This window comes from Ranitomeya variabilis, chromosome 1 (assembly GCF_051348905.1).
Source record: "Ranitomeya variabilis isolate aRanVar5 chromosome 1, aRanVar5.hap1, whole genome shotgun sequence".
Taxonomy (NCBI): Eukaryota; Metazoa; Chordata; class Amphibia; order Anura; family Dendrobatidae; genus Ranitomeya; species Ranitomeya variabilis.
The window spans coordinates 889,525,109-889,539,751 of NC_135232.1; the positions used below are offsets into that span (position 1 = coordinate 889,525,109).

Here is a 14,643-nt window from a genome sequence, read left to right on the forward strand (position 1 = left end):
TAGAAGTCTCCAGTGCTTTCTCTCAAACCATTTTCTAGTGCTTTTTGAAGTGTGTTTTGGGTCATTGTCCTGCTGGAAGACCCATGACCTCTGAGGGAGACCCAGCTTTCTCACACTGGGCCCTACATTATGCTGCAAAATTTGTTGGTAGTCTTCAGACTTCATAATGCCATGCACACGGTCAAACAGTCCTGTGCCAGAGGCAGCAAAGCAACCCCAAAACATCAGGGAACCTCCGCCATGTTTGACTGTAGGGACCGTGTTCTTTTCTTTGAATGCCTCTTTTTTTCTCCTGTAAACTCTATGTTGATGCCTTTGCCCAAAAAGCTCTACTTTTGTCTCATCTGACCAGAGAACATTCTTCCAAAACATTTTAGGCTTTTTCAGGTAAGTTTTGGCAAACTCCAGCCTGGCTTTTTTATGTCTCGGGGTAAGAAGTGGGGTCTTCCTGGATCTCCTACCATACAGTCCCTTTTCATTCAGACGCCGACGGATAGTACGGGTTGACACTGTTGTACCCTCGGACTGCAGGGCAGCTTGAACTTGTTTGGATGTTAGTTGAGGTTCTTTATCCAACATCCACACAATCTTGCGTTGAAATCTCTTGTCAATTTTTCTTTTCCATCCACATCTAGGGAGGTTAGCCACAGTGCCATGGGCTTTAAACTTCTTGATGACACTGCGCACGGTAGACACAGGAACATTCAGGTCTTTGGAGATGGACTTGTAGCCTTGAGATTGCTCATGCTTCCTCACAATTTGTATCCAAATGTATAAGAAGAGAGGAACGCACTCACCGGGCAGGTAAAATCCAATCCTTTATTGCAGCATGGATAAACTTAGCAGGGAGGGGAGTGGAGGATGACGGCCGACGGCCGTTTCACGCTGACGAGCACTTCTACGGGTCCTGACAACAGGAAGCGGGGAGATCCCTTTTCACCTGTGTTAGCTCAAGGTAAACTCCCACACGTCCTGTGTCATAGCCATCAGCTCCGCCTAACAGAGCAAAATACATGTGACTTAAAATGCATAAAAACAATGATACAAAATTTAAAATACAGAAGGACCTTCATGATAATCACCTTATTTCACAAACCCTTTTTACAAAAAAACCCCTTTTGACAAAACTTTTTCTACAAAAAAACTTTTTTTTACAAAAAAAACGCCATGTGGATTTTATCATTAAGCCCAACAGGACCGGCCGCATTGGTGCATATTATCCACCTGGCCTCTCTTTATCCATGCTGCAATAAAGGATTGGATTTTACCTGCCCGGTGAGTGCGTTCCTCTCTTCTTATACATTTGGATATTTATCGTCGTTTTCCTTGGATACTGCACCACTGGAGCTGCCGTGTGGGACTCTCAGCATTATTTTGATTGTTATGCTAGGCGGTTAGTTTGGCTGCAGCTGTGCGGAGGTGATCTTTTTTCTTTCTTTGTTTCTGGATATATTGTTTCCTCACAATTTGGTTTCTCAAGTCCTCAGACAGTTCTTTGATCTTCTTTCTTTTCTCCATGCTCAATGTGGTACACACAAGGACACAGGACAGAGGTTGAGTCAACTTTAATCCATGTCAACTGGCTGCAAGTGTGATTTAGTTATTGCCAACACATGTTAGGTGCCACAGGAAAGTTACAGGTGCTGTTAATTACACAAATTAGAGAAGCATCACATGATTTTTCGAACAGTGCCAATACTTTTGTCCACCCCCTTTTTTTTGTTTGGTGTGGAATTATATCCAATTTGGCTTTAGGACAATTCTTTTTGCGTTTTTTAATTTAAGACAAATTAAATGAAAATAATAATACCAAAGAATTTGTGTTTGCAATCATTTTCAGGAAGAAACTGAGTATTATCTGACAGAATTGCAGGGGTGTGAATACTTTTGGCCATGACTGTACATACTACATACATACAAACATACTACCTACATACATACTACCTACATACTACATACATACATACTAAATACATACTGCATACATACATACTACATACATATATACTACATACATACTACATACATACATACTACAAACATGCATACTACATATACTACATACATACATACTACATACATGCATACTACATACATGCCTACTACATACATGCCTACTACATACATGCCTACTACATACATGCCTACTACATGCATGCATACTACATACATACTACATACATACATACTACATACATACTACATACAGGTCCTTCTCAAAAAATTAGCATATAGTGTTAAATTTCATTATTTACCATAATGTAATGATTACAATTAAACTTTCATATATTATAGATTCATTATCCACCAACTGAAATTTGTCAGGTCTTTTATTGTTTTAATACTGATGATTTTGGCCTACAACTCCTGATAACTCAAAAAACCTGTCTCAATAAATTAGCATATCAAGAAAAGGTTCTCTAAATGACCTATTACCCTAATCTTCTGAATCAACTAATTAACTCTAAACACATGCAAAAGATACCTGAGGCTTTTAAAAACTCCCTGCCTGGTTCATTACTCAAAACCCCCATCATGGGTAAGACTAGCGACCTGACAGATGTCAAGAAGGCCATCATTGACACCCTCAAGCAAGAGGGTAAGACCCAGAAAGAAATTTCTCAACAAATAGGCTGTTCCCAGAGTGCTGTATCAAGGCACCTCAATGGTAAGTCTGTTGGAAGGAAACAATGTGGCAGAAAATGCTGTACAACGAGAAGAGGTGACCGGACCCGGAGGAAGATTGTGGAGAAGGACCGATTCCAGACCTTGGGGAACCTGAGGAAGCAGTGGACTGAGTCTGGTGTGGAAAGGCGTGTGCAGGAAATGGGCTACAGGTGCCGCATTCCCCAGGTAAAGCGACTTTTGAACCATAAACAGCGGCAGAAGCGCCTGACCTGGGCTACAGAGAAGCAGCACTGGACTGTTGCTAAGTGGTCCCAAGTACTTTTTTCTGATGCAAGCAAATTTTGCATGTCATTCGGAAATCAAGGTGCCAGAGTCTGGAGGAAGACTGGGGAGAAGGAAATGCCAAAATGCCTGAAGTCCAGTGTCAAGTACCCACAGTCAGTGATGGTGTGGGGTGCCATGTCAGCTGCTGGTGTTGGTCCACTGTGTTTCATCAAGGGCAGGGTCAATGCAGCTAGCTATCAGGAGATTTTGGAGCACTTCATGCTTCCATTGGCTGAAATGCTTTATGGAGATGAAGATTTCATTTTTCAGCACGACCTGGCACCTGCTCACAGTGCCAAAACCACTGGTAAATGGTTTACTGACCATGGTATTACTGTGCTCAATTGGCCAGCCAACTCTCCTGACCTGAACCCCATAGAGAATCTGTGGGATATTGTGAAGAGAAAGTTGAGAGACGCAAGACCCAACACTCTGGATGAGCTTAAGGCCGCTATTGAAGCATCCTGGGCCTCCATAACATCTCAGCAGTGTCACAGGCTGATTGCCTCCATGCCACGCCGCATTGAAGCAGTCATTTCTGCCAAAGGATTCCCGACAAAGTATTGAGTGCATAACTGAACATTATTATTTGATGTTTTTTTTGTTTGTTATTAAAAAACACTTTTATTTGATTGGACGGGTGAAATATGCTAATTTATTGAGACAGGTTTTTTGAGTTATCAGGAGTTGTAGGCCAAAATCATCAGTATTAAAACAATAAAAGACCTGACAAATTTCAGTTGGTGGATAATGAATCTATAATATATGAAAGTTTAATTGTAATCATTACATTATGGTAAATAATGAAATTTAACACTATATGCTAATTTTTTGAGAAGGACCTGTACATACATACAACATTGTCTCCTGCAGTGCATCACTGAGAGGTTACTATAGTTCACTGGACTCACTTTACGGCAAAAGCTGCGTGGGAACTTTCTCACACAGCAATGCCAAAAGTGAGACTAGGGACTATTTTTTTTACAGTGGCGGAGGAATACAGTGCGGAAGCATACCTTCCTCCCGTCATTGTATTCCTGGATCCCCTAGAGAGCGGTTGCATCAGCTGATGCTGCTGTTCTCCACGGGAGATCGTCGTGGGACACTCGTGGATTTCTGTGGATCAGGGAGTTTATTGTTTGTTATTTTAATATTTTTTTACAGATGACACTGGCTTTGGGGAACAAAGTGACAAGTGATGGTATGTACTCTATGTTATATGTATTGTATGTAGTATGTATGTATTGTATGTATGTAGTATGTACTGTATGTATGTTGTATGTGGTATGTATGTACAGTATGTTGTATGTTGCATGTATGTTGTATGTATGTATGTACGTACGTATGTATGTACGTACGTATGTATGTACGTAGGTACGTAGTATGTATGTAGTATGTATGTAGTATGTACAGTACAGACCAAAAGTTTGGACACACCTCATAAAAGTTTTTCTGTATTTTCATGACTATGAAAATTGTACATTCACACTGAAGGCATCAAAACTATGAATTAACACATGTGGAATTATATACTTAACACAAAAGTGTGAAACAACTGAAAATATGTTTTATATTCTAGGTTCATCAAAGTAGCCACCTTTTGCTTTGATGACTGCTTTGCGCACTCTTGGCATTCTCTTGATGAGCTTCAAGAGGTAGTCACCGGGAATGGTTTTCACTTCACAGGTGTGCCCTGTCAGGTTTAATAAGTGGGATTTCTTGCCTTATAAATTGGGTTGGGACCATCAGTTGTGTTGTGCAGAAGTCTGGTGGATATACAGCTGATAGTCCTACTGAATAGACTGTTAGAATTTGTATTATTTCAAGAAAAAAGCAGCTAAGAAAAACAAGTGGCCATCATTACTTTAAGAAATGAAGGTGTCAGTCCAAAAAATTGGGAAAACTTTGAAAGTGTCCCCAAGTGCAGTTGCAAAATCCATCATGCACTACAAAGAAACTGGCTCCCATGAGGACCGCCCCAGGAAAGGAAGACCAAGAGTCACCTCTGCTTCTGAGGATAAGTTTATCCGAGTCACCAGCCTCAGAAATCGCGGGTTAACAGCAGCTCAGATTAGAGACAGGTCAATGCTGCACAGTTCTAGCAGCAGACACATCTCTACAACAACTGTTAAGAGACTTTGTGCAGCAGGCCTTCATGGTAAAATAGCTGCTACGAAAGCATGCAACAAGCAGAAGAGACTTGTTTGGGCTAAAGAACACAAGGAATGGACCATTAGACAAGTGGAAATCTGTGCTTTGGTCTGATGAGTCCAAATTTGAGATCTTTGGTTCCAAACACAGTGTCTTTGTGCGACGCAGAAAAGGTGAACAGATGGACATGCCTGGTTCCCACCGTGAAGCATGGAGGAGGTGTGATGGTGTGGGGTGCTTTGCTGGTGACACTGTTGGGGATTCATTCAAAATTGAAGGTATACTGAACCAGCATGGCTACCACAGCATCTTGCAGCGGCATGCTATTCCATCCGGTTTGCGCTTAGTTGGACCATCATATATTATTCAACAGGGCAATGACCCCAAACACACCTCCAGGCTGTGTAAGGGCTATTTGACCAAGAAGGAGAGTGATGGGGTGCTACACCAGATGACCTGGCCTCCACAGTCACCAGACCTGAACCCAATCGAGATGGTTTGGGCTGAGCTGGACCACAGACTGAAGGCAAAAGGGCCAACAAGTGCTAAGCATCTCTGGGAACTCCTTCAAGATTGTTGAAGAACATTCCCGGTGACTACCTCTTGAAGCTCATCAAGAGAATGCCAAGAGTGTGCAAAGCAGTCATCAAAGCAAAAGGTGGCTACTTTGAAGAACCTAGAATATAAAACATTTTCAGTTGTTTCACACTTTTTTGTTAAGTATATAATTTCACATGTGTTAATTCATAGTTTTGATGCCTTCAGTGTGAAGTATGTATGTATGTATGTATGCATGTAGTATGTATGTATGTACACGGTCACACTCAGACCTCGCCCGCACACACAGACACGCAGTCTCCCCCCACGCACCGCCCAAACTCCATTATAGCCTGTTGCATCCCCACATGTACTTATGCTGGCTAACAGATGTAAATCATTCAGCTGCAGCAAGAAAAACTAAATCTCCGAGCACTAAAAAAAATACTCGGAGGACCCCTGGGCATGCTCGAGAAATCTCGAGTAATGAGTATATTCGCTCATCACTAGTCCTCACACTTGCCAGTCCTCCTCTAACAGCAATAACCACAAAAGGAGGAAAAAACCTCCACTAGTTTAGAAAAAACATAAAAAAACAGGCAAACAGCACAGTAAACTAGTTTACACTCAGTGGAAAGACTGACTGGTTACAAGTTTCTACCTGTGATACTAATTACAGGACATACCTTAGTTTAACCCCTTCATGACCAGGTCCTGTGGTGTGTGATCGCCGCTGGGTGTCAGCTGATTCTGACAGATGACACCCGGCACTTAAATCCCCTAGCTGTGATCAATATCAATTGCAGCATTTAGAAGGCTGGCAGCAGGAAGAAGTCCCCTCTGCCCTCCGATCAAAGCCCCCCCATGATGTCAAAGCAGGGGCCCGATCGCTGCCATAGTCAACACATGTCGTCATGATGACATTCGGGTCACCAGGCACCATCAAAATAGTTAGATCTAGCTAACTTGTGTCTGCAAGTCTGAGATTCTAAAGCACTGCAATGCTTGTGTATTGCAATGCTATATAACAGCGACCAGACTGCAAAAAGTTAAAGGGAACCTGTCACCCCCCCAGGCGTTTTTAACTAAAAGAGCCACTTTGTGCAGCAGTAATGCTGCATTCTGACAAGGTGGCTTTTAGTTGTGTGCTGTAATTGCCGAAATCATGTTTTATAATTTGTCCAAAATACCTTGTCTTTAGACAAGGAGGCAGGCCTTTCCCCCCTGCTTTAGACGCCACACAGCCGTCACTCACATCTTCTTGGCACCGCCTCCTCACCGGTGTTTTGAAATGATGCGGCGCCTGCGCTCTTTTCTCCTGCCTTGGGCAGGCGCAGTGAGCACTGGCCGTCTGTCCTCTGTGCGTACATACGCCCTGCCTGTGAATCCCAGCCCCGCAGTGTCTTATGATTTATTCATACTACGGGGCTGGGATTCCTGGGCATGCACATTGCATGTCTAAGCCTCTCACCCTCTCCCACCACCTGCTACAGAGTGTGCATCCTCAGGTGATCCCTCCTCCGTGCAATCGCCTGGAACCTTGCCAAATCCTCACAGCTGGTGTGTGTGTGTGTAGCAGGCGGTGGGAGAGGGTGAGGCTTAGACACGCAATGCACATGCCCAGGATTCCCAGCCCCGTAGAATGAATAAATCATAAGACACTGCGGGGCTGGGATTCACAGGCAGGGCATACGTACGCACAGAGGACAGACGACCAGCGCTCACTGCACCTGCCCAAGGCAGGAGAAAAGAGCGCAGGCGCCGCATCATTTCAAAACACCGGTGAGGAGGCGGCGCCCAGAAGATGTGAGTGAAGGCTGTGTGGCGTCTAAAGCAGGGGGAAAGGCCTGCCTCCTTGATGGAAGACAAGGTATTTTGGACAAATTATAAAACTGATTATTTCGGCAGTTACAGCACACAGAACTAAAAGAGCCACCTTGTCAGAATGCAGCATTACCACAAGGTGGCTCTTTTAGTTAAAAACTCCTAATGAGGCAGATGGAGACACTTTGAACGCTGTGTTTTTAGGTGTGCATCATCCCCCAAATGAAATTCTGCAAATTCTGCGCTCCCAAATCCCAATGCCCCCTTCCCTTCTAATCTCCAGTGTGCCTAAACCATATTTAGCATCCACATGTTTGGCATTTCTGTAGCGATGAGAGCCATCCTAATTTACGGGTGCATGCCTCCAGAAGCAAGACTTTGTCACTACAACATACTGGTCACTACAACGTTCTTGGCTGTCTACAACGGCAGGTTGCAATTTTTTACTCAGCAACATCCACTGTTTTGTTTCTGGAAAACACCCAGGAGTCAAAATCTTCACTATACCTATAAATTCCCAAAAGGGTATCATTTTCAAAATGGGGTCACTTGAGGGGTAAGATTTTGCTTTATTAGCACTTAGGAGCTCTGTATATGGAGTCTGTAAACTATACTAGGAAAATCTGCACTCTAGGAGGCAAATAGCGCTCCAATCCTCCAGAGTCTCGCCATATGGCTTAAGTGTGTCTACATTCAGCAGAAATTGTGGGACAAATTTTGGTGCCAATTTTGCCCATCTCCCCTTATGTAAAATCTGGGCTAAAACTAAATTTTGGTGGTAAAAATGTAATTACCATATATACTCGAGTGCAAGCCGACCCGAGTACAAGCCGAGGCACCTAATTTTGCCACAGAAAACTGGGTAAGCTTATTGACTCGAGTATAAGCCGAGTATGTATTGTCCCCTCATTCCTATCCCGGTATGCGTGGTTCCCTCGTCCTGTTCTGTGTGGCTCCCCTTGTTGTATGCATGGCTCCCCCGTCCCATCTTGTATGCATAGCTCCCCCTCCCATCTTGTAAGCATGGCTCCCCCCTCCCATCTTGTATGCGTGGCTCCCCCGTTATACTCACCCTCCTCGCGCCATTGGTGAACGTCCCTGCGTCTCTTCCGGTGCTGAACGGTCACGTGGTACCGCTCATTAAGGTCATAAATATGCGCTCCATGCCTATGGGAGTGGAGACGTATAAATATTAATTACCTTAATGAGTGCTACTACCTGACCGCTGAGCACAGGAACAGGAAAGAGCTGACAGCGCCGGGACAGAGATGCAGGGACGGAGAGTGAGTATTGATGTCTTCTGGAAGCCGGCAGCTGCAGCTGTCACTATGCTACAGCCACTGGCTGCCCACTCCGCCGTTAGCTTTCTGGGACCGTGACTCGTGTATAAGCTGAGGGGGGAGTTTTCCGCACAAAAAAAGTGCTGAAAATCTCAGCTTATATAGTGTATTTTTTCTTCACTGTTCATTGGTATATAGTTCTGTAACAAACCTATGGTGTCAATATGATCACTGCACCACTAGATGAATTCATTGAGAAGTATAGTTTGTAAAATGGGGTCACTTATGTGGGGGTTTTGCTGTTCTGGCACCTCAGGGGCTCTGCCAGTGTGACAAGGCAACATCAAACCAGTCCAGCAAAATATGAACTTCAATATTGCGCTTCTTCCCTTTGCACTGTACCTCGCAAGTAGTTTTCCACCACGAGGTATCTAGTGTGGTCAGGAGAAATTGCACAAATATTGGGGTTCATTTTGTCCTGTTACCCTGAAACCCCTGTAAAAATAAAAAAATGGGGTTAAAATAACATTTTTGTGGGAAAAATTAAGATTTTTTTTATTTTCACAGCTCAACGTTATAAACTTCTGTTAATATCCTGGTGTTTCAAGGTGCTCACCACACATCTAGATAAGTTCCCTGTGGGGTCTAGTTTCCAAAAAGAGGTCACTTGTGAGAGGCTCCATTGTTAGTCACATCAGGGGCTCTCCAAACACAACATGGGATCCGCTAATTATTGCAGCAAATTTTACATTCAAGAGTCAAATAGCACTCCTTCCCTTCAGATCTCTGCCGTGTGCCCAAACAGTGGTTTTCCCCCACATATGAGGTATCGGCAGGAGAAATTGTACAACAAATCTTATTCTATTAAATTGGGGTTTAAAGTAAAAAGTTTGTGAAAAAAAAAAGTTAAATGTTCATTTTTTCCTTCCACATTCCATTAATTCCGGTGAAGCACCTGAAGGCTTAATAAACTTCTGGAATGTGGTTTTGAACACCTTGAGGGGTCCAGTTTATAGAATGGTGACACTTTTTTTAAAGTCATTAAGGCCCCTCAAAGTCACTTCAAATGAGATGTGGTCCCTAAAACAATGGTTTTACAAATTTTGTTGAAACAATGAAAAATCTATAGTTAAATTTTAACCCTTGTAACCTCCTAACAAAAAACATATGTTTCAAACAATTGTGGTGATGTAAAGTAGACATGTGGGAAATGTTATTTATTAACTATGTTGTGTGACATAACTCTCTGATTTAAAGGGCCACTGTCACCCTCTCCAGCCGTTATAAACTAAAAGAGCCACCTTGTGCAGCAGTAATGCTGCAGTCTAACAAGGTGGCTCTTTTAGTTTTTGCTTCTGTTATTCCCTCAATAAAGCGTTTTATAATTTTCCCTAAATACCTGTCTTTGTACCTGGAGGCAGGTCTGAAGCCTCCTCTGTGAAGAGCCCAACTGCCGTCACTCATCTCTTCTGGGGCGATGGTCGCCGCCCCCTGCGCGCTGTTTTTCTTAAATCCGGCGCCTGCGCTGTGCGTGCCTGCCTGGGGCAGGCGCAGTGTTCATTGGCCGTCATAGCTCAGATGCCGGGTGCCTGACTGCGCCTGTGCGGGCAGTGCAGCCACCCTGTTACTGAATCCCCGCCCCGCACTGTGTTATGCATTATGCACAGTGCTGGGCTGGGATTTCTGGGCAGATTCCTGCACAGACCGACGCTGGAAGGCGGGGAACCTGGGGGAGCGTCTGACAAGCGCAGTGCACATGCCCAGGAATCCCAGCCCCGCACTGTGCATAATGCATAACACAGTGCGGGGCGGGGATTCAGTAACAGGGTGGCCGCACTGCCCCAGGCAGGCACGCACAGCGCAGGCGCCGGATTTAAGAAGAACAGCGCGCAGGGGGCGGCGACCATCGCCCCAGAAGAGATGAGTGATGGCAGTTGGGCGCTTCACAGAGGAGGCTTCAGACCTGCCTCCAGGTACAAAGACAGGTATTTAGGGAAAATTATAAAACGCTTTAGTGAGGGAATAACAGAAGCAAAAACTAAAAGAGCCACCTTGTTAGAATGCAGCAGTACTGCTGCACAAGGTGGCTCTTTTAGTTTCTAACGACTGGAGGGGGTGACAGTGGCCCTTTAAGGGTATAAAAAGGTCTGAAAATTGCAATTTTTTTCTACAAATAAACGTAAGTCATATAAAATAAATTTTACCACTAACGCGAAATACAATTTGTCACAAAAACAGAATCAGTGGGATTCGATGAGTGTTCCAAAGTTTTTACCACATAAAGTGACACTGGTCAGAATGGTAAAATTTGTCCCGGTCAAGATGGGGAAAGCAGGCTTTGGGGGTGAATGGGTTAAAGGTAACTTGTCACCAGTTTATGTCTAAACTAAGACTCCCCTTAATCAGCGACTGTGCTGCATTCAATAAAAGTGATATATAACCCCCTGACTTCCCCTGTATACCCAAAAGTATTCTGAAATTCTTCCCCGCTCTATGTAAATCCTGATGGTCTGATAGGCAATCTTGCTGAGGCGTCTATTCCTCATCCCGGCTGCTGATAGCCATCATTCTGCTCTGATTGACGTGGATGAAGGCTCCTGCCTCATCCACATAGCCGGGCGCAATCTCACAACTGCAGAGACATCATCAGCTCACGCACTTTGCTCTGCCCTTTTGCGACTAGAGCCTAAACTATAAGGATGCATGCTCACTTCTCCAGTAGGATTTACTTAGAGAGGGAGCATTTTAAAAGATTTTTGGCGGTGTACATGGCAAGTCAGGGGGTTATGAAACCCTTTCTGGAAAGCAGCACAGGCACTGATTAAGCTGCTAGTCTCAGTTCACACATGAAAAAACTGTGAAATGTTCCCTTTAACATGTCCTTATCACTGAATTATTTTCTATCTTTTATAGGGGCACCATAATTTTTGTTCAGGCCATTTTCTTTCTTTTGTAACCACAATTTAAGAACAATGTCTGCTTTTCATTGGTTGACATTCAGTAGATTTTAAAAGAAAATTACTTTTGTCAGTTTCAAGTTATTTCAGTGGCCATTGTGGTTTTTTTTTTTTAAGAAAGTTACCAACAATTCTGTCCATGTGTGAGCACATGTTATGTTTATCCACACGCTCGCAATTTTTAACTATTTACTTGTGGTTATGCCATTATGGTATGCTGCCATACATATTGATAATATTCAATATCAATATGGGCATATTGCTAATATTCAAATAAAACTTTAGAGTAAATAAGAATTTAATTCAAAAAATGAAAGCATGTTCAGAACTTTATTACAACAGTATGGAAACAGACAATGAGCTTGAAATAATTTTGACAAAATAAAAAGTAATTAATTATAGCAAAAGCTTTAGAAAGAAAAGTTTTAAAAACGGGAAAAATACTTTAAAATAAGTAGTTAATAATAAAAGATAAAACAAGCCAATGGCCCTGTTCAGATCTGCATTATTGATTCTGTTTTCATGTTCGGTCATAGATTACTGGCCCAAATTGAACAGCATGCTGCGCTATTTTTTCCAGTAATCTGAAACGGAAGATCTAATAAGGGGCCTGCGATGCAGATATAAACAGAGCCTTAGTGAAAAGTTTTAGTGAGATACTGCTAAAATGGTCTTACTCCAAGCTGAAACAAAACATGTCAATAGACTTGATAAAAGAGAATGGCAAAGCAATGGTTGCCACTAAAGATAAAACACTGAATATTCATGAAATACATATTTACTATAAACTGACACTGTCAGATTGGGAGTCAAGACAGTCTCACTACAGAAGAGAAACTGGGTGCAATAAAATAACGCAACTCTCTAAATTTTTTTGACCCATGGATAGTTTGGATAGTTGATGACAGTCCCATATGGACTTTTTGGTTATGCCAGCTGGACATTCTGCGATAATTGTAGAGCTACATGAAACATAATATAACTGCCATTTTATAGGACATTAGCTGGTTATTGAAAAATGTGTGGCCCCAAATTCACCACCATACCTTGTCTGTGGCTATATTTAGTTAGAAGACGTATCACTAGAAGGCATCACACTAGTGGTTGTGGTAGCCATGTTTAGGAGCATTTAAGAACGAGTTATAAGCAACAGTCTGTATGTAGAAGATTGTATTTGAATACAGTTCATACCTTTTTTAGCTAATTAACACGGTGTAACTAAACCATAGATTGCCGTTTTATGCTTATACAAAGGCCATTAATCCATACCAAGCTAACAGAGTATTAAATGGAAACTTAACTTAGAATTCCTTTGGGATTTTTTAAATTCGGATCTTACAGGGAATCTGTCAAAAAGATCAACCCTCCTAAGCCGTTTATATGGCCATGCAAGTCATACAAAGTTTAAAAAATACTAATATGTTACAGATCTCAGATATCAAGGTATGTAAAGGAGGTGTTAAGAGCTCTGGGCAGGACATATATTTTTCCGAGAGTCTGCCTCCAGAGCGTATTGTAATGCTTAGTGATGCCTTTGTATATAAATTGCTACATGTGTGATGCCACAGTCATTGCTTTAGCCTTTCTATCGGCACTGGCTTTAACTTCCTTCTGCGCAGGGACACTTAGCCACCAGGAGTGAAGATTAAGTCATTGCTTATAGAGGGGCAGAATACTGCACGGGATCAGGGCGATGTGCATGCACCTTAGCTTTTGTGAATAGATTCAGACGTCACATATGCAACAAGAGGATCAATTTACACAAGGAGGCATCGGCAAGCAATAAAATAAGCTCTGGAGGTAGACTATTGGAATGCAACCTGTCCATCCAATAGATCTTAATGCTTCATTTACATATTAAGAAAAAATGTGGATTTCTATGCAAAAAGTCATTGTATTGAAGATATCAAGAGATCAGGATATTTGACTTTCCATGACCTGCATGCACATATTAAAGCTTAGGAGGGTTAACCATCTCATAGGTTCCCTTTAAGACATACTGTAACAGTTAATTTATACTATGGCATTTTAACAACCATGATGTATATTTGTAACAAATAAATACTTTGAGCAGCATCATGACAAACTAAAGCGGAGAGTCTAGAAATTGGGAAGTAATTGTAATAGGAATGATGGAAAAGCAGTTTTAATTGGACTCCATTCTTTTAGAACATAATACGAAAAAAGTAAGTAACACCCATGCGTTAATGTATTAGTCGCCAGCGACCCAGTAATGCGTTGGTGAAAGTGATGGAGTAAGATTACGTTCAGCATTAGAAAGAAGGCTTGCTGACTAACTGAAGTTTTAGTTGATTAAATGAGAGATCAATTGAAAAACTAAGCATATGTTAAAGTAGAACAAAATGCTGGTCTTCTGGGACAAAATCTGGTGGAAGCCATGAAAAAGAACAGCATTATTACGGTCCATGAAAAGTGTAATATGAAAAATGATAAAGTTAAGCCTTTTCTAAAGATTTGTAGTATTCCTTCAGCACAGCCCATGCCTTTGGTGCCATGAAACCATCAGGTGGATTTTGTCCCTCTCGAGCCAGTCTGCGCATTCGAGTTCCAGATATGAATTCATAGTCCTCAGCACTGGGGAAATTGAAAAACATCAATAAATACAAACTATGGACAGAAATATGCATAAATGATACAAACATGTTTTACAGGAGAACATTGAGCCAAAGAACACCAATAATACATTAGTACATTAATCCAACCTTTTTATTTGGTAGCAAAACAACATAACCATTTTTAAATTACATGGGTCTAAAACATTATTTTGTGAATCACACCCAAAGTGTTAAAACATGACCCAAGAAGGAACATCAGGGATTAGTAAGGGGAGAAACCATATGCTCCATTAATCAAACCACACCAGGTGACGAGGTGACGCTGAGGAAGCGACACTACGGATACGCGAAACGCGCGTTGGGGTT

General features: G+C 42.3%; 1 protein-coding gene across 1 annotated transcript in view; it reads right to left on the reverse strand.

Annotated features, from left to right (window-relative positions):
- Nucleotides 1–12,017: 12,017 nt before the first annotated feature.
- PAPSS1 (3'-phosphoadenosine 5'-phosphosulfate synthase 1) overlaps nucleotides 12,018–14,643 on the reverse strand; it is a 139,524-nt gene continuing 136,898 nt past the window's right edge. Inside the window, exon 12 of the mRNA XM_077278463.1 lies at nucleotides 12,018–14,296. Within this exon, the coding sequence (XP_077134578.1) occupies nucleotides 14,158–14,296 (139 nt within the window). The 3' untranslated portion in view covers nucleotides 12,018–14,157. The remainder of the gene's footprint in view (nucleotides 14,297–14,643) is intronic.